The following is a 21,220-nucleotide window of genomic DNA, read 5'->3' on the forward strand; positions in this document are numbered from 1 at the left end:
CTCCTCCCTTATAATTTAGATTATCGTTTATATTTTTTTTTGGGTACATTTACAACATGAATTAAATTTTTGTCAAATAATTGTATTTTAATTGTAGTAATATATCTTCCTTATGTTGGAAGGGTTTCCAAATTTGAGTTCTCCATACCCAATTGCAATTTTTTTCATAGAGATAAAAACTAGAGATGTCGCAACTCGCAAGTTCAAATCCCCTCCCAATCGATAAGAAAGTCTTAATAAAAGTGTTTCATTTTCGAAATTGAAGTGACTTTTTGGCTAAAATGTGAGAAGGAAAGTGGAGAGAGGGATGGACAGTAATCAAAGCGATAAAAAAAAATTATATAAAAAAAAGGGATTAGACACTTTTTTTTTCCTGCGAATGATTTTAAAAATTAAAAAAAGACTAATACTTTGAAGTTGAAGGACTGTACACTTTTAAGTTTTGATTTTCCGATTTGTTCTCGTTGGTGGACTCTCTCTATTCAACTGCAAAGTTGGAAACAGCGGTTAGTTTCTGGAGCTCACGGTTTGTCCGGTTGCCCATGGGGGAAATGCTACAACCCTAGGTAAAAAGCTTTGCTCTTTTTTGGGTTTACAACTTAGAAAATGAGAATAGCATTCATAACAGTTGTGGGGCTGGAGATCTGGAATTGGAATGCTAATTCTATTCTTAATTTATTGTCATTGTCATTACCTCCATCGGGGCCACCGCCTGATTCACATTCGAAAAAATAAATTTGTGTTCAGCTTTTTTACCTTTTCGTAATGATGATAGCTCGAAGTTTTTCTCAGTTTGGGCGAAGTGAATTTTAAGGTTTAGGTTAAGCTTATGATACCATGAAACTCCTTCTGTCTTTTTCGTTTGATTCATATGGCTTTTGTGGAATTTGAGGGAAAAGGAGGAGAAAGGCTCCATATCTAACTTTGAAGTGAGAGGATTCTGCTATCGTTTTGTTTTTTCCTCATCTTATGGGTCGGAGCAGCTTTGAGGGACGCTTGAAAGCAAGATGATCGATCAGTTCATTAATTTTGTCATTCGCCCTCCCAGGTATGCATCTCATGCTGTTCACAGTTTCATTGGCCAAATTGGTATCTTCTGCTGGAAATAACATAGTGCAACAGATCTTCTGCAGAAAGATAGATCTCTCTTTTGTTTTTTAATCAATGGGGAAGGGGAACCGAGCTTGGGACCTTTTCCAACATTGGGAAGAGAAGTAGCACTAGACCAATAACTAATTGATCATATAGATAGGAGTCTCAGTATCTGCCTAGTATCTAAGCCCAGCTACTATTATGGGATGTCGTTATGTATGGACATTTTTCTCCTTTCATGCAGTGGAGTGGAATGAGAAACAACACAAAAACCATTTGTTAACATTTATGCTTTTATTTTGTTTTTAATGAGAGAGAGAGAGAGAGAGAGAGAGAGAGAGAGAGAGAGAGAGAGAGAGAGAGAGAGAAGTTAAATAATATACCAAAAATGAAAGAAAATTGCTTTAATTTATCTATTCTCTCCTCTCTTCCTCACGTTGCTCTCTTTAATTTTAATTTACTCGCTCCGCTTTATCTCTTTAACTTAAAAACAAACAAACAAACAAACAAAATGTATCAAATGGGCTCATAAATGTTCCACTTGTATGTGTGGCTCACATATCGTAAACTTACTTGATAACACATCTTTCTGTTGTTTACCCTGTTGTAAAATTTATTTGCATTCTTCAGATGGTGCCCAGAATTGTCCTTATGCTTGAGATTGTGGCCAGATATAAGTGGTATCATGTGGCATATGATTTGGAATAGGTTAGTCATGCCAAATATTTCAGGTTGAGGCATAGATAATGGTGATTGACTGATTGGAATTCTTCCGTACACTAGTTTTTGTTGGTCTGCTGCCATGTATCTTGGTTGCTTAGCTATGTTTTGTAGTCTTTGTTGAATTGTTTGGGTAGCATCTTCTAGCTAGACCATTGGATAACTTGTTCCTTGTATTGTTTTGTTCCTTTTTAATAAGATTAATGTGTCTTATAAATAAATCATGTTAGACAACTCTCGCCCTACTCCTTAGAGCAACATCTGATGTACATTTTGTACGCATCTGCAATGTTGGTATACAGGGCAGAGTATAACCCGGATCAATATCTTTGGGAGAGGGATTTCACTCTTGCAGGCAGAACATACATACGACAAGACTTGGAGGCAAGTATGGAAATGAGTTACCACTTACCAGGACATTGTCGTTTTTACTAAGCGGAAATGTTTAACTACATTATGGTTCCTGAGCCTGCTATATTATATTTTGAAAATACGTGCAGCTCACGAATGCTAGGGGACATACGTTGCGTTGCAGTCATTATCTGCCTTCACCTTTCCCCGAAGACGCTTCTCTTCCTTGTGTTATATACTGCCATGGAAACAGGTATGTAACTACTATTGTAGAGTTTATTTTTAAAAAATAAAAATATAAAATAAATATAAAAAAATTCTCTGTGATTCTGTACATTTTTGGTCCTTTTTTGGTCCACCTGTACTTGTGGTTATGAATCTTGATTCTTTAATATCATACGGTATTTTCACTTTTCCAGCACTGTTCTCGTTTTTTGTTTTAAAGAAATTTAAATAAGTGTTAAAGGTGCTTTGTAGACAAAGATGTTAGAACTTACTCTGCAGTAACGGGCAATGATGCAGTGGATGTAGGGCAGATGCAAATGAAGCTGCTGTAATGCTTCTTCCATCAAATATCACCGTTTTTACTCTTGATTTTTCGGGTTCAGGCTTATCTGATGGTGACTATGTCAGCCTTGGTTGGCATGAGGTATGTTGCCTCTTTCAATTTTATTTTCTACTTACTTTGCTTTGTGCAGTTTGTTAATTGTTCTTTACTGTGTCAGAGAGATGACCTCAAGGTTGTGGTTTCATATTTAAGAAGCAACAAACAAATCTCGCGTATAGGTCTTTGGGGGCGATCTATGGGCGCAGTTACATGGTACTTTATGTTGATTCATTGACTCATTATTTACGTTAACTTGTATTATTGGCTCAGCTATGGAAGGGTCTTCCCAGATTTTTTTCAAGGATTTCTTCATCTTGTATAACTTTAGATGTTCAGAATGCTTTTGTTTTTGACTTGTTATTGGCTAAAAATTCATGTTGACTTGGTGGTCAAAGATGGTGATATTCTTCTTTTCACATAAAGAATACTGACGTCTACATTTTGATGTGCGTAAGAATATTTTTTAAACTCCTGAGGTAACTAACCTCATATGTGTTATGCAGCCTTCTTTATGGAGCAGAAGACCCTTCCATAGCTGGAATGGTGTTGGATAGTGCCTTTTCAAACTTGTATGTTCTAATGATGGAGCTAGTTGATGTGTACAAGATCCGTCTTCCTAAATTTACAGTACAATCTCTCTCTCTCTCTCTCTCTCTCTCTCTCTCTCTCTCTCTCTCTCTCTCTCTCTCTCTCACACACACACACACACACACACACACACACACAGAGATGTTGACAAACATCATAGTCTTATGGGTTTTTCGCATCTCTTAGTGCCCACAGTCTGTGGTGCACACAACAATAGGTAGATAAATTGGTCATGTGCAACAAATATAGAAAAATGTTCCAGATTGAAATATATATATGGTTTTGCTTTAGAGCATAAAAGCTTGAAGTTAGGCTGAAAATGACATGGCTGGGACTGGTCAGTGGCATAATTGGTAAAATAGAAATATAATTTTGATCCTTGGTAGCATTAAATAACCCAAAAAGGTCAATTTTTCCAACCCAAATCCGTGAATGGTTATGATTTATTCAAACATACCTACCTACCTACCTATATAGAGCCTCAAACACAAGAGACATGTGAGACATGGATGGAGGAATGGTCGCTTTCCTGACATGTAGCATATTATGTTATCTGTGCATTCTAACATGATTTCACCTAATCAACGATCCCGATTTAGAGTTTACAACATAACATGCCCAACCTTCCAATGAGTGAAAATTACTCTCTTCGTTTATAGTTTTGTTCTAGTAAGGAGCTAAAATAAAGAGGGAACTTAAAGATGCAATAGGCTATTAGATCTCTTTCTACAATAAGGGGTAATCCATGATTGAGAAGTTGTGAACCCTGGTGGTGGAGAGAGCGGAAAAGGGATTGGAGAACATTACAAGGATTCCAGGGGAAGCAAGAGGGCAATGGTTTTATGGAAATTTGGATCACTGTATTTTGGGTGGAATGGTTGGGAGAGAAACAAGAAGATTTTTGAAAGGAGGGGTGGAGGCTGATGAAGGTTTTGGGGTTCAGGCTTCTCCTGAATCTCAGGAATTACCGTTTTTGTTATTTTAGCAATGATTTATTTTTTGTGCACATTTATATTTCCTGTTCAATTGATTGAAATTTTCTATTTTTTTGTTATAGTAATTTGTATGTCGTGGATAACTTGTCCACAAGTATTGTATTTTCTGAGGTATTAGTAGATTTTTTTTTCTTATCGAAAAAATATTTTTTTCTATAAGAACGATTAAAACAATCAAAAGTGTGAGTATTTTAATCACCGATTTAAAGGTCTATGATTATCTCCTTGAGTTGCCTTCTTATTTTGGCTCCTTACTAGAATAAGACGTGTATGTGTGCCTATAATACCCAAGCCAGGATAATTTTCCTTTTAAGGAAATTATTAGCATTTGCATGGATGATAAAGCATTAAATTTATCCAGTTCGTTTTTCTATGTTTTCTATTTAATCACGGCTTCTTAACCCCTTGTTCTTCTTTAACCCTGGTTTCTTTACCCCTCCTCCTTTAACCAGGTTAAGATGGCAGTACAATACATGCGTCGGATAATTGAGAAGAAGGCAAAGTTCGATATCATGGATCTTAATTGCTTGCAGGTCTTTCTATGTTAATCATTCTGTTGACATGGATGAGTTAACCCTAGCTCCCTTCCCTACTCTCTTTTTTCGATTCACATATAACCCATACATATATAGGGCTTTTCAAGTGAGGGATCATTTACTTTAGTTAAAGAGATATATTGTGGGTTCCACTCCATCGTCCAGTCCAATAAATACGGACCGTCTATTTTTATGCCCCCATTTAAAGGTTGTCCTTGCACAAAAAAAAAGTCAAATTAGACATTTTTTAGACATCTAATTATGATTAAATAAGTAGATGAACACCATGTTTCCAATAAACAGTAAAATCATTGTGATTATAGTCAACTGGTTAAATAGTTCTCAATTTGGATGATTTTTTTCTTCAAGGGGGACCTAAGAAATGGATAGTATGGATCATTGGACTACATTACAGGAGGGCCCTAGTAATGTGTCCCTTATTTTAGCTAAAGGATTTAAAAAAACATTTTGTTCTTAGGGGTGGGTTAGACGCATGCTGGCCCAATACTTATTATATTTCTTTTATTGTTGTAGCCATAAGATCATACACGTGTGTGTGTGTGTGTGTATAAATCCACAAATTTCTTTACAAAAAATTTATTGAATATGGTCATTTGTATAACGCTGGCAGGTTTCATCCAAAACATTCATTCCTGCTTTATTTGGACATGCTAAGGATGACAAATTTATCCCAAACCATCATTCTGACCTTATCTACAAGTCTTATGCGGTACTGTCTCATTTAAGGATCTTATAAATTAATATGGTTCAGTTGGCAAAGTGACAAACAACTACATCTTTAATTCTTTGCAGGGGGACAAAAATATTATATATTTTGATGGTGATCACAACTCTTCTCGGCCCCAATTTTATTATGATTCAGTTTCCATTTTCTTCTACAATGTTCTTCATCCCCCGCAAATTTCTTCTCATTCATGTAAGCTTGAGAAATATTATGATTTAGGGGATTTGAAGATTGGTGCTGGTTTGGATGAGGTGATTTCTGTCTCATATAAGATATTGTGAAAAACCTTGTAGTGTTACCATTGGTCATTATTTTTGGGATCATTACTGCTAGTATTGTATTAGCTGACTCCCCAATCAGTGTACATATGCTTTTTAGGAATCCCTGTCAATGAACTGTAGCTCAGTTGATACTTTGTAGCCAAAGGGCATTCTACCAAAATCAAAGTGAGAGTTGGGAAGTTAGAGCTTCTGGCATTCATGCATCATCTTTATATCAGTCACCACCACCATCATCATGATCACAACTAAAATTCAAGCATTATAGTTCGAGATGTTCTGATGTTTCAATGTCAAGAAGCAAAAAGACACATGCACAATCACCATCCTCATCATCATTTGGTCATTAGTGCTGAGATGTAGTGAAAATTTTAATATCCACTCAGTGGCTGGCTTCACGATTATAATTCGATCGCATCCTGCGTTTTAAGTCAGGTGCTGCACAATAATGTTTCACAATGATTGGTTATCAGCATTTTGTTACAGCACATGCCATTAAGCCATTTTCATTGGCTATGCCTCATAACCACTATATGGGCTTGGGCAATAGATGTTGTCCACCTTTGTGCTCCACTGCCATAAGAATGGTGCATAATTTCCTCCACTAAAATGAATATGTGCCCCCCACCCCTTGATTTTTAGGGCTTGTTATATGAGATAATCACTGGCGTTCATTCTGCGGGTACTGATGTTGCAAGTTCATCTTCTGCTCCTCCTGCCATTTCAACTACAAAATGTGTGGGCGAACTTCTTTCTGAAATTGCACCAGTGACTACTGTAGTTGTATGTATCTTTTTTTAGGTTTTGTTACCTTTTGTCTCCATATTATCCATTATGTTGAATCATTGTGCAACGTACATGTTATTGATAATGCAGGATTCTGTGCATGAGGAAGCTGACATACTTAGTAGTCATGAACCATCACATCTAGAGGTGATCTAAACTTGTAGGACCCTTTAAATTTTTCAATTAGGTTTTTGCTTTCTCTTTTCAATTAAGGTCAGGCTTCGCTGTAGAAAACCATGGATTATCAATGGTTATTAGTTAGCTTGATAAGGCAGAAAAGATAGTACTGTGTGCTGGTTTAATTTGTTCCGAAGGGGCTGGGCATTTTAGACCCAAAAAACAGACTTGAACCAAACCGACCAGTCTGGTTTAGTTTGGTTTTTCTGTTTAATTTTTGAATTTTGTGGTAAAACCGAACCGGTCAGGAAAGGTTTGGCTTTAGTTTTTGCATTTTAATGTTCTGTTATAATCGAATCAGCCTCCATCTTATAAAATCATCGATTTTTTTTCCTCCAAAACCTTAACTAAATTGCGTATCCTTTCTACGTCTATCTCTCTCTCTCTCTCTCTCTCTCTCTCTCTCTCTCTCTCTCTCTCTCAAACCTTGATCCCAACTTAGGCATGTGCCTCCACTCTCAAATCTTGATCTTGACTCAAATGTGCTCCATCGCCATCGTATCTACTACACTCTAAGGATCTCTTGCTCGATCAGTGCATGATCTCATCTTCCCCATAGCCAGCAGCAGATGGACCAAAATTGACTGATGATGCCAAACCGTTTTTCAGTAGACCAAAACTGGATGGTGGATGCTTACGACGGTTCAGTCTTGGTTCAGGAATTTTGTTTACTGACTTGGTCGGTTCAGTAGGCGGTTTGGGCGCAAAAACCGTACCAACCCAACCCAAACCATGCCCAGCCCTTAGAAAGACTGTTTGTTTATCACAAAGTGATGTAAATGGTGGGATATTGTATTGTTGCAATGTTTTTTAAGTCAATTTGAGCTTTTACATTTCCCCTCTAAATCTTCTGTGTATTATTTACTGAGAAATCATACTCCGCCTATTTGACAAGTTGCCGTAGGGATTGATCATGCAATGGAAATATGACCTTGTGAGAAGGCAATGATGCTTTTCTGTTTGACAGATTTGTATTCTGAAATATTGCAGTTATGGTTTTACAGGACCAGCCTAATGATCAGAATGAAGAATGTTGTTCATATACAAGCTCAAATAGAGAGAGTTGGGGCAGATGCTCTTCATTAGGAGGCAGTGATGAAGAATCTTCTGCTGATTGCACAGCTGCTGACAGCAGGCATCAGGTCTCTCTCTCTCTCTCTCTCTCTCTCTCTCTCTCTCTCTCTCTCTCTCCACATTGCATATTCCTGTAGAGACTTATTTTCTTCTGACACCACTTAAAGTTCTGTTTAAATGTTATGCTTTCATAGGACTTATCAGCGTCAATTCAGGTGGTAATCTTTTTGGTTTTTATTTGGATTGTTGAATAATTGATGGAAGTATTCAAATATATCATGTTGTAGACTCATCTAGTCCTGGATGTTGGCTCCTATGGGTTTGGTTTACCAAGAATGAGAAATAATCTATCAGAATGTTTTGGGTGCATAGGTATACTATGCTTGTACATTGATCCAAGTACACAGCCATCATTCGGTGACATATTATGTGAATAAAGAAAAAAGAAAGTGGGTAGTGGGGCAGTCATATGAGATCATGCTCGTCTAGATCTTCAAAAGCTGCCTTTCATATAAATCCTGGGCATACTCAAGGTGCAAGGCCTTGCTGTACATCAACTGCTAAGAATGTTTTCTTAACGAACTTTTTTGTTTTGTTATTCCATTTAATGATTGGAAATCTAATGACACATAAACAGAACATTGCACATGCTGTTTGTGGGAATCATCAAAGGAAGATAGATTCATACTGCAGAGAGGGATTTAAAAACATATTTCCAAGTTTGCATTTCTTGATTTAAGTTATCTTCTTTATTGTAGAAGACTCTTAAGGTGCTCACGATGCCTCTTCGATGCATGCAACAAAAATCATCAGAGCTAAAAAAGGAGGAAAAGAAAAAGAAGAAAGTTCCCATTGTTCCAAAGAAGCCCAAAAGTGAGAAATTTGAAAAGTTAGAGGCCCTTAGCAAACGGCTGCGTCTTTGCATCCTTAAGCGAGTAAACCATTGTAGACATCCCACTTCATGACTGCTGTACTATAAAAAAAAAGTGTTTGTAGCTATAGTTGTTTCCATCTTCAAGTTCTACTTTTTGTTGATGTATACCCCAACCTTGTCATCATTTTTTCTTTTTCTTGTTATAAATCATTAGTCCTGTTCTATTTTCTGTCTCGCATGAGGTTTCATGAAGATCTAACTTGTCGATGATGCCCTCTGTCTTCCCACTCATTTGTGATACATTGATAAGTAAAAATTGCAGACAGCTTGGTAAATTTGTGGGTCAACCGACATGAATTTCAAAAGATTGGCTTTATTTCTTTATAGAAGATAGGGGTTAATAAATTTCCTAGTTATTTGGTAAATCTGACATAGAAATCACTCGCATAGGAACTTGACATCTTATAATCCGTAATGTAAAGTTGAATAGGGTTAATGTAAGATTATTAGTTCGGGTAGGTTCCATATTTCTCTGCATAGTTTCCCTTTTCTGTACCCTGGGAGCCATGACCCATGCAGCTCTGCCCCCAACCCCAACCAAATTTACTTGGCATATGCCAACATCCTGGCAAAACAGTGGGGCAGACCCAACCCGTGTACTCAGTACATCAGATTGATGCCACTCTTGGATTGTAAGTTTATACATTTAGATCTGGTTGCCATAATTGAATGTACCTGACTTGAGCTAAATGGACTGACGATGCTTACTAAAACAGGGAATGATCAAAAGTTTGTAAAGAATATCTGGCCACAAACAAGCTCTACAGTAATTATATTGCAGAGGAGTACTAATTCCAACTATTGTTCACAACAATTCTCTCAATTTAAATAAGGCACGGTTCATAGACGTGTTTGAAGCTGGAACCTACCTAATGCAGCACACATGTAATTTGCAACATTCTTTCACCTGGTTACAGACGTACCTCCCATAAAACTCATCAAGGCAAAATGAAACTCCTTCAGGGCATGCTGCTCAGAACACTAAACTACATGTCACTGCCCGCAACTTTTTCCAATATTTTTTCATTCCTGAATGAAATCCCGGATGAGGGATCAAACTGCTCCCTAGGCAGGAAAGTCGTGTGTGCTTGCTGATATGAAGAGTTTAAGCTCGACTCTACTATCTGGTGTGTAAGCACCACTTCTGGATCAGCGAATGCTTCGCCCATGATAACTCGCCGCTTCTTCATCGACACCTCTGCTTTTGGACTCTCGGCTGGAGAATCAACATGACAAGTAGAATCTGGAGTCAAGGGTTCATGACGAGATGAGAAAGATTCATCAATGGAAAGGCTCTTGGCTGGTGTACATTCCTTGGCAGCCTTGTCTTGGAGGGGGCACTCAGAGGTTGGGGCAGGGGTTGCCGGGTCAGTCTTGTTATCAGATTCTGGGCAATTGTCATCTGACAAACGAGCTAAGTGCCCAGAGCCAGGTGCTTCTGAACGAACTCCACTAAGTCGTTGTTGCTCTTCTATAATTTTCTTCAAGTATTTACCTTGCGCTTCAATCCGTAACTGCAGCTGTCTCTGTACCTGCCGTGCATTCACGAGTTCAGCTTATCAAAAGTCATGCAGGCCCCAACAAACAAGTCTTCCCCCCTTCCCCTTCCCCCTCTATATGCAGGAATATTTCTTGAAGTACGGCACTGGGTGGGAAATGGTTGTAACTGTTCTCTAATTATTTTCCTATTCAGTTGCTTGGTCATTTTCAGAGGACATCTTGCTAAGGGTTTCTGACACTATCAAAATCATTTTTTACGGTCTACATTGCTTTAAGATAGGTGAACCATGCATAACCAGTAAAAGCTAACTTGAACTATATGAGTGGCAACCATGACTCCTGAAGATACTTGAAGTGACATGAGCCTTTGTAGAAAGGGAAAGATTAACGACTTGTAAAATCTCTTCCTTTTTTTTTTGGTCTCCCTTCAAATTCTTCATTTTATGGATATTTATATTATCTCAGGTGGATAACAAATATTAAGTTGAAAAACGTAAAACCTAGAGACAATATATTAAATTCTGTGAAGAAAACATACCTCTAATTGCTCGTGCAGTCGCTTCTGCACCTCCATCTGCAGCTTGAGTGCTTCTGTAATTTGCATTCCACTGCAAACAGAATCAGCTTTTTGAGATTATCAGACAAAGGGAAACAAATGGAAATAAATTAATCCAAGAAACACAAAAGCCTCTGAATTGTTAGCCACATGCTGTATGTGCTCTTATAAGTTGTGAGCTGAATATGAATTATTCAACTTTAAACTTTGACTACAGGGTTCCAATTCACATGGCCCATATAACAGAAAGAAATACTGAGTATAGTAAGTAGCTCTACTTACGATGAACCATCCAAATTGGAAAGCACATCCCCAGGTTCTTTCTTGTCAGCTTTTTTTCCTTGCATTAACATTTGAAGAGAATCAAGACACAATAAGGAAGGGTCAAACAATAATTCATCTTTGATATTCCTTTATCACTATAGAGAACCTGCCTAATGCAGAATTACAAAAACATGAATGATTAACATAAAAGAAATCAGGTTCACCCACCATCAGATGAGGAGTCAGGTAGGTATTTTGCAAGTCGATATTTCTGAAAGCATCACACAAGTGGCATTAGTGGAAACACCAGTGAGATAGCCATATATCCTCACCCATTCTCACAACTGACTGAAGTAAAAGGAAAAAAAACAATACAGAAAACTGGAAAAGTTGAGCATTGGACAGAATGGTTTTTAACATACCTGTAAATGGCTTTTTACATGGTATATGGTTAAACCTTGTACACCCATCACTCTCAAAACACCTTTTGGTGTCGCACCTAGAAAAAATTAAGAACAAATGATTTAAAACATTACATGGTAAATAAACAATATCATACGTAGAAATGGACAGATATTTCCACTGAAAATCATTCCCTCGCATGAAGACATGATGCATCTAAAATATATCTTCTGTCATGCAATATATCGTTTTCTGATCTCAATCAAGTTCTCAAACATATCACATACACCACATATAAGATCAAGTATGAATTAAACTTGAGACCATTTTTTATGCAAAGAATCATATATAAAATATGATAATCTAGAAGCTCATTATGGATTCACGTGTTGAAATACACTGAAGCCTTGCGAGCTGTAAAGCATTATTAACAAACCAGAAACTGCTTTTTTTCACCTACGCTTCCCTCACTTAAATTAAATGGACAGGCAACCGGAGGTTTTCTAAGCGAAACACAATAGGAGATTGCTCACTCGAACAGGACAAAGAATTCTATAATATATACAAGTGTATTGTATCAAAATTTGTGAATTCCATCTCAGCTGATGAAGATATGGAAACACACATGTATAGTCAAGTCAAGATTTCATCCACTTGAGTACCAAAAAGAAGTGTCAAGATTTCATTTACAAATATCACCTTCCACTGATTTACTAGATAATTGCTGCACATTAGCAGATAAATGCCACAACCAACAACAGAAACAAATTAGAAAGAAGTTAAGGTCACTCACGATCTGGCCCGCCAAGTTGAGCCACAGCATCGACAAAGCGTTCATGAAGCTCGTGTGTCCAACGCAGTCGCTGTTTTGAGGCAAGGTTAGGATTATTGAGACTGTTTCCTCCGTTGATGGGGTCCATTGTGTTGATGCCACTGTCTAAATGCTGACCATGAACTACTGAGTTGTTGCGGCTAGTAACATCCTTTGGTTGATACAATTTTCATTTATCTATAAACAGAAGAACCAGAAAGCCGTAATGCATAATGCACTATAGCATAAAAGAAACATAACCTCATGACTCATACCAACTACAACCTTATCTAACACATGCCTAATAAAGGAATCACTATTTACCTAAGTAAGGTAGACATTCCACGTGAATTCTTTATTCCACGTGAATTCTTTCTTCCTTTGGGTCAAAAGATAAATAAGAAATATACAGTTAAACTTGAATATCGGCGGTAAAATCAGAACCAATCAGATTGTGGTAGAGCTATCCATCTCTGATGACTAAAACACTTCATCACAAGTATTATCTTTTGAAAGAGCGCAAGTTAAAAGAGTTGAAAAATGAAAAAGGCATGGATGTGCTTACCCAAAGCAGGAGAGCTGCTAATGTGCTGATGAACTGATTAACCCCTTAATAGATATGCTGGGAAAAGGTTGAAGCTACGGCAGTTAGCGATTTATACGCATGAAGAAAAATGTTTTCATGAATCTACGATCCCCGAAAAAAATGGTTATCGTTTTTCTTTTTCAATTGATGAAGCAATAATTGGCAAAGGCTCTGCTTCAATCCCATTTCAAGACAGTGGGCAGTAAATTAGGGTTTCATAAAGAAGTGAGCTATCTTAGCGCAAGATCATATTACTATGAATTTAGAAAGAAGAAGTATGTCAAAAAGTATGCTATTTGCCAAGGACAAAGAAGAATAACAGAGTTTAGATAAGCAAAGAAAAATGGGGAAGAGACATACCCTACTCAGATGACAGATCTACTCTCCCTCATATCCCACCCGCCCTCCAATTTCGAAACTCTGATCTCCGTGTTCGTTAATTAATAGTAATAACAATAAGAATTCAGAGAGGAGGTCTGAATTTAGGAGAAAATGGCTCTCTCTGTTACTCAGATAGATAGATAGTCTTAAGAGAGAGAGAGAGAGAGAGAGAGAGAGAGAGAGAGAGAGATTCCCGACGTACAAGTGGCAGCACCGAGTATTTTAAAAACAAAACAAAAAAAGGGGAGAGACTTGAGACCACCACCCACCCTCGGGGGAAGAACCGAAGAACGAAACAATGTAAGAAAATCAACCCTTTCTATTTGTTAAGAAGATAAATAGGAGGAAAATGGTTAGCTGCAAAATAGACGTTTGAAATTGAATTATGAATCTTTGTAAGGTTTACTTCACATTTTATTTCAAGATTTATTTTTCAAGTCTTCATTCTAGGATTATTCTTTAAGAAATCAGCTAATTCAGTAACTAGTAAACTATTTGATCAAATGGTGATTATTTTAATCTCAATTAGAAACATAATTTTTATCTATTTATTTAATATTAGTTTTCATTTGGCTGGTTTTATGGACTAATAATCCTTATACATTGAGTGCTCAAATTGTTAAACTACAAAATGAAATTCGCGCACAACGGTAACGATTCCTCAAATAATGTTATTTAAAAGATTTTTTTAATTGAAACTCACTTGATAAAATGTGAATAGATAAAATACAATAAAAGGATGACATTGATCAAATAATATGCCATGATTTGAAAGGAAAAAAAAAAAAAAACTAGATTGGGATTAAACCTAATTTGAATATGAATCATTGAATTTTGATTAATAGTGATTAATTTTATAAGAATACTAAAGGCTAACTAAAGTCCCAAAAAAGACTTGGTTACATTGGGAAGATAGAAATTCGGAGGTTTTGACCCAGGGTGTCAAGCATGAGGAAGAAAAGGGTCACAACCAACGTAGTAACCCCTGCATTGACAAAGTTCCAATTTTTTAACTTTTGAACATACTGAACTTTTATTTAATTACAAGCAATAAAGTATCGTGTTATGGATTCGTAGATTATAGTTTTCAATAGTGAACCTCATTTATTTGCATGACTAAATTATGGTAATTCGTGATCTACCTCATTCAATGCAGGCATGCAGCCTGCCTAGTTTTCCTTTTTCTCCTTTCTTATGTTAGGCTTCGGCCTCTCTTTTTTTTTTTTTTAGTGCAAAATAGTAAAATGAAGTTGTATCAAAATATTGTGATCACAAAATAAATAGAGATATTTAGTGATATATTCATTCTTAGCACTAATATTATAGATAAACCCTACATCATTGAATTTCTATAAACAAACCAAAAAAAAAAAAACCCAAAAATTGACAGCTGGCCTTATTGAATTTAATATTAGTTATTAAATTACTTTGATGCCCTATTGAATGTTTTGGGTATTTTTATGAGATTTTGGGGTTGGGTTATTTTAAGAAATTGATGACAATTTTTTAATTTATTAGAAGTTAAAAGCCTCTTTATTATGTTATAAATGAGCTTTGGATGTGTTTCTAAAGTCCATTTCATATAGAGTATTTTTATAATTTGGGCCCATATATTAGGTATAATAGTGAATCTCTCAAATAAATACCATTAGTGATACATAACCGGCCTCGAGTAGTTTATTTTATTATTTTATCGACAAAAAAAAAAAAGAAAAAAAAAGGGCCTTGACGGAATCCGCTTGATAATATTCCGTCCCTTGTCCAAACAACAATTATTCCGGCAATTTTGTCATATTTGTTTGCCTCATTTTGAGAGCTACGCGTGTATTTGGAGTTTTCTCTTCTTATGTTGTTATTACAAAAATCAAATGATACCCACTTGGCACTTGCCCACCTTATCAGTTTGGTTGTTCTAACTTGTATTCTATCATTTGATTATCAATTTTTTTCTATCATAGTATACGTTACGAGGTGTGCTCAACCGGAATGGGATTCGTTTTCCTCATTTTTCATGTCCCTCTATGTCTTTTGTATAATTTTTTGATATGTGTCCAACAACTTAACCCTAACATAACACTGTTAACTAATAAATTATAAAAATAAAAACTAAACATTAAAAGAATAAATATAACCAAACAGTCACCAGTTTGAGCGCCCACCACTTCACCCTTCACAACCCCTTGTCCTTCTCACTGCAGACGAGCCCTCTACCCTTAGTCTCTCAATCTCCTATCTATGGCAACCTCACAGGTCTCTCAAACAAAAACAACCTAGCAGCTGCTAATCTCAACAGCCAACCCAACTCGTGACAACCACCCATATCCATCTAACTGACGGCATTTGCCTCTCCTCATCGCTAGCCAACCTTATCCCCTTTGCACCCAACCCTTCCACCTTCTCTCTAGTCTGAAAAATTCACCACTTTTTCCTTTGATATTTTGAGTGGAATTGGAGAAATTGGATTTGATGACATAATTTTCACCGTTGATCTCAAGAAAAAGGAGGTATTATATAATTATGTATGAGAGATCAAAACTTTCTAAACTCTTAAACCGGAATTCATGGCCACGTGAAGGAGGGATGCCAGATACCACTTTTCTTCAAAGAGTGATGGCTTTGGGAAGGTTCCAAATGGGGAAGATCAACCCACAAATTGCTTTCATAAGGATTGCAATAACCTGACATTTTCCCCAAGCCGATGTGAGACCTGTGAGGTTTCCATAGATAGGAGATTGAGAGAGACTAAGGGTAGAGGGCTCGTCTACAGTGAGGAGGACAAGGGGTTGCGGCGGGTGAGGTGGTGGGCGCTCAAACTGGTGGTTGTTTGGTTATATTTATTCTTTTAATGTTTAGTTTTTATTTTTCTAATTTATTAGTTAACAGTGTTATGTTAGGGTTAAGTTGTTGGACACATGTCAAAAAATTACACAAAGGACACGGAGGGACATGGAAAATGAGGACAGCAGATACCACAACCTATCCTAAAACGGAAACAATAAGAAAATAACCACGTCACCAAGAAAGCTAAGAACTCCACTAAGTCCTCCAGTCCAGGGTCGATTACTACCATAGATGAGACGACGATTCCATTCGGCTTATACAAATACTATTTCGATCATCAAATGGAGCAAACAACATTGACATTCAACACCAAATCAATTCACAGTGGGTAAAAAAATTATGAACATCATATTTGTAATCATCGTTTAGTATCTTGCACTGCATCCAAAACGAATATTTCGTAAACGAATGAACCCAAAATGAATGTGAATAGTGTGGGATGTAAACGAATCACCCTTTCAAATATGTTCTAGCATTCAATAATAAAAAATATATATGCTCTTCTAACAAGGGATTTGTAACTCAAGTGTAAGTGACAAACCCCTCTCCCTGTAGTTTAGACTATTACTTGCACTCCATTACAAAAAATCAAAAACAAAGCAATGTGGTAAGCCAAGCTGAGAGCAACCGACGCTCTTGGTCTAGTGGTAAAGATCTCATGCATTGAAAAGTTGACTAGAAGCACTCTCATCTCAAGACTGCATGACAAGTCTACAATTTCAGAGTCTACATTAAGTCAAAAATTTAACCCAAGCAGCTTTGGACACACGATTCGTTCTGATATTTAAGCCACTAGTATATTGAATTTACAGTTTGGGAGTTGAGACAACTAGTTTCCACTTTCAATTCCTGCCAACTAAATGGACAAGAGAAGATTGAAACTCTACATTTAAATATCGTATGCACTGAGTGAACAACAGGATCTCACTCTGGTCATGTTCAATTTCAGCCCTACATACCATACCTAGCAATACCATGAGGATTGACTGCGGCTACATTAATCTCTTGGGTTCTCACCTTGGCTTCACCCCAAATTAAAGATGCAGCTGCGGAGTCCAAGCTCAACATTCTTTTTTTCCCGCCACCAGGAGATCCTTCCAAGGTCAGTCCTCCAGGACTCTCATGTGATGTGAGGCAGCTTTCAGTGGAGCAATCAGCCCTTTGAGTATGGATACTAGTCGGCACTTCTTCTTCTGGACCATGAACTCCAGCCACATCTGTGGATTGTAATGAGTAGAAGCCAAGTGGGTCAAGGGAGGGACCTTTTGTGTTCTTATTCCCTAATCCATGACACTTATGACTGTCTGTATCAGTAACTGAACCTCCAATAAATTGATCAGCAAGCATTTTACAAGCTCTCTCAAGCATTGCCATATATCTTCGCTCTGCATCCTGGCGAATCTGCAAGTGCTTCTCGGCCTACATAATAATGGTAAGAAGATTAAGTAGCTTGTGTGTGGATCCAGACACTGAGTCCAGAAGTTCTTTACTTCCTAGTAGATGATAATTTTAGCATTTTGAACTATCATCAATTATATTCTGAGCGCAAAGTCACAAGCTAGGCAAATAAAAGGTAAGAAAGGGCTCAAAATTGCATTCCAGACACGTACCAATAACTTTACCGTTCACAAAGATACTCCAGAAAAGGGGCAAGACGCGCACACACACACACACACACACACACACACACATCCCACCTACAGAGTAGGGAAATTTACCTCAACTTGCACATGTAATTTACTTTGCACTTCCATCTGTGCTCTTAATGCCTCTTTGACTTCATAACCCCTAAAGATGCCATTTTAACCAAACGTTTAATGTAAAATGACCCATTAAGCATCAAAAGGTTTCAAAAAAGAAAAGGGATCAAAACTCTTACTCATTTAAATCAGAAGTTGGCAAATTTGGCGAAGAATTGCCAGTACCAGGGCTTTCTAGAAGGTATGAAGCTGACATTCCCCACAGTGATTGGCAAAAGAAGTCAGACACAAAATTAAAGATTCCACTCACATAATATGCCTTCTTGATGGCTTCAAAATAGATATATGATAATATACAAGTAGCCAAATTTATTTGAGAAGGAAATCCCTTCTTTTTTGGAGGTGTCAAGGGAGGAGAAGAGAGAGTGAGCACTTATTGTTAAAAGTACAAAGAAAGTGTTGTCCTGCATCCTTTCAAATATAAACTTTTGGAAACACAAGCAAACCAACAAATTTAGCATGGTCTCGTGAGTTTGAACATTGCTACTGTAACCTCCCAAATTTTATTGAATTCTATGTGTTGTACTAGAAGGAGGCTCACGCATAAGGGGAGTGTCAGGGCATAAAAGAACACATCTTAAGATGCAGACAACAATGCTAGCTTGACATACATTGTTCACTTAATATTCCTTAACAGCTTTAAGTTTTTGGAGTCCAATGACTGTCTAACATGACATTCAAACTTTGGTTCCTAAAGAACCTACATTCGAAATCAGTCTCTGCTCTTTGTCAACATCTGCCCACTTCTTCACATGCAAGATGGAACTCCACATGAGGGAGTGTGATAGCTTGATATACATTGTTGGCTCATTCATTAACTTTTAGGATCCAATGGTTGTATTCTATACTCTAAAACCTATTCCATTCCGAACAAAACCATCTAATATGAAAGGGCACAAAGAGAGACTTATGACAAAACCTACCATCCTTGGATACATCGCCCATTTCCTTCCCTGATTGCTTACCTAGTCTGTATTTCTGTAATGAAGTAAGAAACAATAAGTGTTTAAACTTTGGTAACAAACACCATGATATAATTCAATGATAAAAATAAAATAAAAATAAAAAAAACCTGCAGATGACTCTTCAAATGAAAAAGGGTCAGCCCCTTCACATTCATTGTCCGCATAATAGCCTTTGGCGTAGCTTCTGCAAATAAAATACAAGCTCTCATGAGAATCCAAAACAGCTTGAAGATTCAAGGACACGAGATATTCGCAAAATCTTAGAAAGCAGTATTGATACGGTGGTAGGCAGACAAACAAGTGGAAGCAACTAGTAAGTAGTGTAGTGAATGTCCAAGTTGGTTCATGTAATGAGCTCCATCTATCTGACTCATAAACAATATGCTAAGGTCAAGTTTAAGCTAAGTTCCCAAACAAGAAACCCTACCTATCAAATAAAAAACAAATAGATTTTAGGCAAAGGGGATATTGAAAAAGGAGAATGAAGGAAAAAAGCAACAGACTAGATGAACCGCCAAGCTGAGTGACGGCATCGACAAATCGTTCATGAAGGTCAGCAGTCCAGCGAAGACGGGGTTTGGGATCGGAAGTTAAAACGAGGCAAGGGTCTCCTCTGTGACCTTGCATATCTTCCTGACCAGCAATTCCTTCGTGGGGAGCCTGCATCAGTCTCGGAAACATCTTCCTCTCTCTCTCTCTCTCTCTCCCTCTCTCTCTCTGCAATCGTCAAATCCCAATCTCCACACAGCGCCAGCGCCAGAGCCCGTAAAGATTTGTAGCCTTTATTTACTTTACTTTTCCCATGGCTGACTCCTGCCTGGGTCTGCCCTGGGTGGGTGTTGGGTATTTAATTTAAATTTAGTTTATTTGGCCTATTGGATATTTCGTAGACGGTGAAAAGATAAAAGGGAAGAGCAGAGCAGAGCAGAGCAGAAGTAAAAACACACCTTGTCCTATCTATTCTATTTTTCTCCTTTTCTTATTTTTAAAATTTTAAAGGTAAATTTACTCGTTCGCAAAATAACTTCTAAGGACTTTTCTTCATTCCTGGCATATGTAAATTATAGCTTCTGAAGTATCATTAATGTCTCTTCTTTTTTTTTTTTTCTCTGTAACTTTGGTTTTCATTATATGGCGTATGCATCTGGACATTGATTCTTTTGTTCTCTTTTTTTTTTTTTCGTGGGCGGTTGAGTATATATTGATTCATCCATTCATGAATGAAAGATTGAAGAATGAATTTTTCATTTGGTTGCAAATTGTCATAGTGGTTAATTACTTCTCGAAAGTTAGGTAAAAAAAAAAAATATAGAAACATTCATTTTGCTTTTTTCTTTTCTTATTTTTGTGATTGATAATATAATCCATATATAGATTTAGAGGAAACAATTGATGTATAGTTTAACCAATTGAATGAAGTTTAACAGATGGTCATTCTAAATTCTAATCTAGGGTTGGTTTATTTTAGGTGTATTTCCCTCAGGTGGTCATTTGGAAACTAAAAGTGATGGAGGGAACATCATTTTATCGCAAAGGTACAAATTGCATTGGATTATTTCTATTTATTATCATGGAAGTGGAATTCATGGATGAAAGAAATAATGATACATTAATAAAAGTCAAGCATATCCTAGCATAATAAAGGATTCGAACCTACAACATATTAAGGTAATAATTGACTTAATCCAATATTAAGAGTCGTTTAGATTTAAAATGAAAGTAGTTATTAACAATTTTTTATTGTTAACTTCCTATTTTTACTAGAAATTTATTAAACTAAATTTCATTTCAAACCTTGTCAACAAAGATAACTTATATTTGCAAAAAACCAAAAAAAGAAAAAAAAGAAAAGAAGATAACTTATATTTCTCTTGCCTATTTTAATTGGATTTATATTTAGACAAATTCAAATTCTATCACTATCTCTGATAAATTGGTGTGATTGTTTGTACAATCGTGATAATGAATTGCATAATATATTCGAATATTTTAAAATATAGCCGCGTCGCTATACTGTTAAAATGTATTACTATTTTTTTTCCAATCGTTACGTGTCCATAAATGGTAACCGTATCTAGGGATGGCAAAAATCCCCTCAGGGACGGGTCCCTGTGAAGGAAACATGCATATAATGCTTAAGAAATGAACTTTAGTCACAACCTATACAACAAAAACATTCTAAATGGCGGATTCATTTTGTTTATACTAGTTGAGCTAAACCTTTTTCAATTTTAAACCAAGTATCTTAACCTAATCTCTTTGAACACAAAT

General features: G+C 36.7%; 3 protein-coding genes across 17 annotated transcripts; 1 reads left to right on the forward strand and 2 right to left on the reverse strand.

Annotated features, from left to right (window-relative positions):
* Positions 1 to 278: 278 nt before the first annotated feature.
* On the forward strand, positions 279 to 9,158 carry LOC117626606. 7 transcript variants are annotated; one of them, XM_034358361.1, is made up of 15 exons: positions 281 to 566; positions 900 to 1,048; positions 1,723 to 1,800; positions 2,115 to 2,196; positions 2,313 to 2,416; positions 2,686 to 2,812; positions 2,889 to 2,983; positions 3,274 to 3,397; positions 4,806 to 4,886; positions 5,521 to 5,619; positions 5,703 to 5,885; positions 6,555 to 6,695; positions 6,789 to 6,845; positions 7,880 to 8,017; positions 8,711 to 9,158. In XM_034358361.1, the coding sequence occupies exons 2-15, from the start codon at positions 1,008 to 1,010 to the stop codon at positions 8,912 to 8,914; spliced, it is 1,554 nt and encodes a 517-aa protein (XP_034214252.1). In that variant the 5' UTR covers positions 281 to 566; positions 900 to 1,007; the 3' UTR covers positions 8,915 to 9,158. The 7 variants fall into 7 exon arrangements, with proteins under 7 accessions (XP_034214255.1, XP_034214252.1, XP_034214251.1 ...); XM_034358360.1 differs by having other exon boundaries at positions 282 to 566; positions 893 to 1,048; positions 8,708 to 9,158; XM_034358359.1 differs by having other exon boundaries at positions 283 to 566; positions 8,708 to 9,158.
* A 433-nt stretch (positions 9,159 to 9,591) lies between these two features.
* Positions 9,592 to 13,695, reverse strand: LOC117626607 (myb family transcription factor PHL7). 9 transcript variants are annotated; one of them, XM_034358370.1, is made up of 9 exons: positions 13,363 to 13,695; positions 12,982 to 13,038; positions 12,741 to 12,896; positions 12,399 to 12,614; positions 11,626 to 11,702; positions 11,432 to 11,474; positions 11,222 to 11,279; positions 10,922 to 10,991; positions 9,592 to 10,415 (listed from the first exon to the last, which is right to left on the reverse strand). In XM_034358370.1, exons 4-9 carry the CDS (start codon positions 12,523 to 12,525, stop codon positions 9,870 to 9,872), a joined length of 921 nt encoding a protein of 306 aa, XP_034214261.1. In that variant the 5' UTR covers positions 12,526 to 12,614; positions 12,741 to 12,896; positions 12,982 to 13,038; positions 13,363 to 13,695; the 3' UTR covers positions 9,592 to 9,869. The 9 variants fall into 9 exon arrangements, with proteins under 9 accessions (XP_034214261.1, XP_034214264.1, XP_034214258.1 ...); XM_034358373.1 differs by having other exon boundaries at positions 11,222 to 11,270; positions 12,741 to 12,795; positions 13,363 to 13,676; XM_034358367.1 differs by having other exon boundaries at positions 12,741 to 12,795; positions 13,363 to 13,675.
* Positions 13,696 to 16,866: 3,171 nt separating this feature from the next.
* On the reverse strand, positions 16,867 to 19,793 carry LOC117625705 (protein PHR1-LIKE 3-like). Its single transcript, XM_034357238.1, has 6 exons — positions 19,453 to 19,793; positions 19,057 to 19,133; positions 18,908 to 18,962; positions 18,104 to 18,173; positions 17,943 to 18,012; positions 16,867 to 17,643 (listed from the first exon to the last, which is right to left on the reverse strand). Exons 1-6 carry the CDS (start codon positions 19,628 to 19,630, stop codon positions 17,176 to 17,178), a joined length of 918 nt encoding a protein of 305 aa, XP_034213129.1. The 5' UTR covers positions 19,631 to 19,793; the 3' UTR covers positions 16,867 to 17,175.
* Between the last annotated feature and the right edge of the window lie 1,427 nt (positions 19,794 to 21,220).

The sequence above is a fragment of the Prunus dulcis genome, chromosome 4, assembly GCF_902201215.1.
Source record: "Prunus dulcis chromosome 4, ALMONDv2, whole genome shotgun sequence".
In the NCBI taxonomy this organism is placed as follows: domain Eukaryota; kingdom Viridiplantae; phylum Streptophyta; class Magnoliopsida; order Rosales; family Rosaceae; genus Prunus; species Prunus dulcis.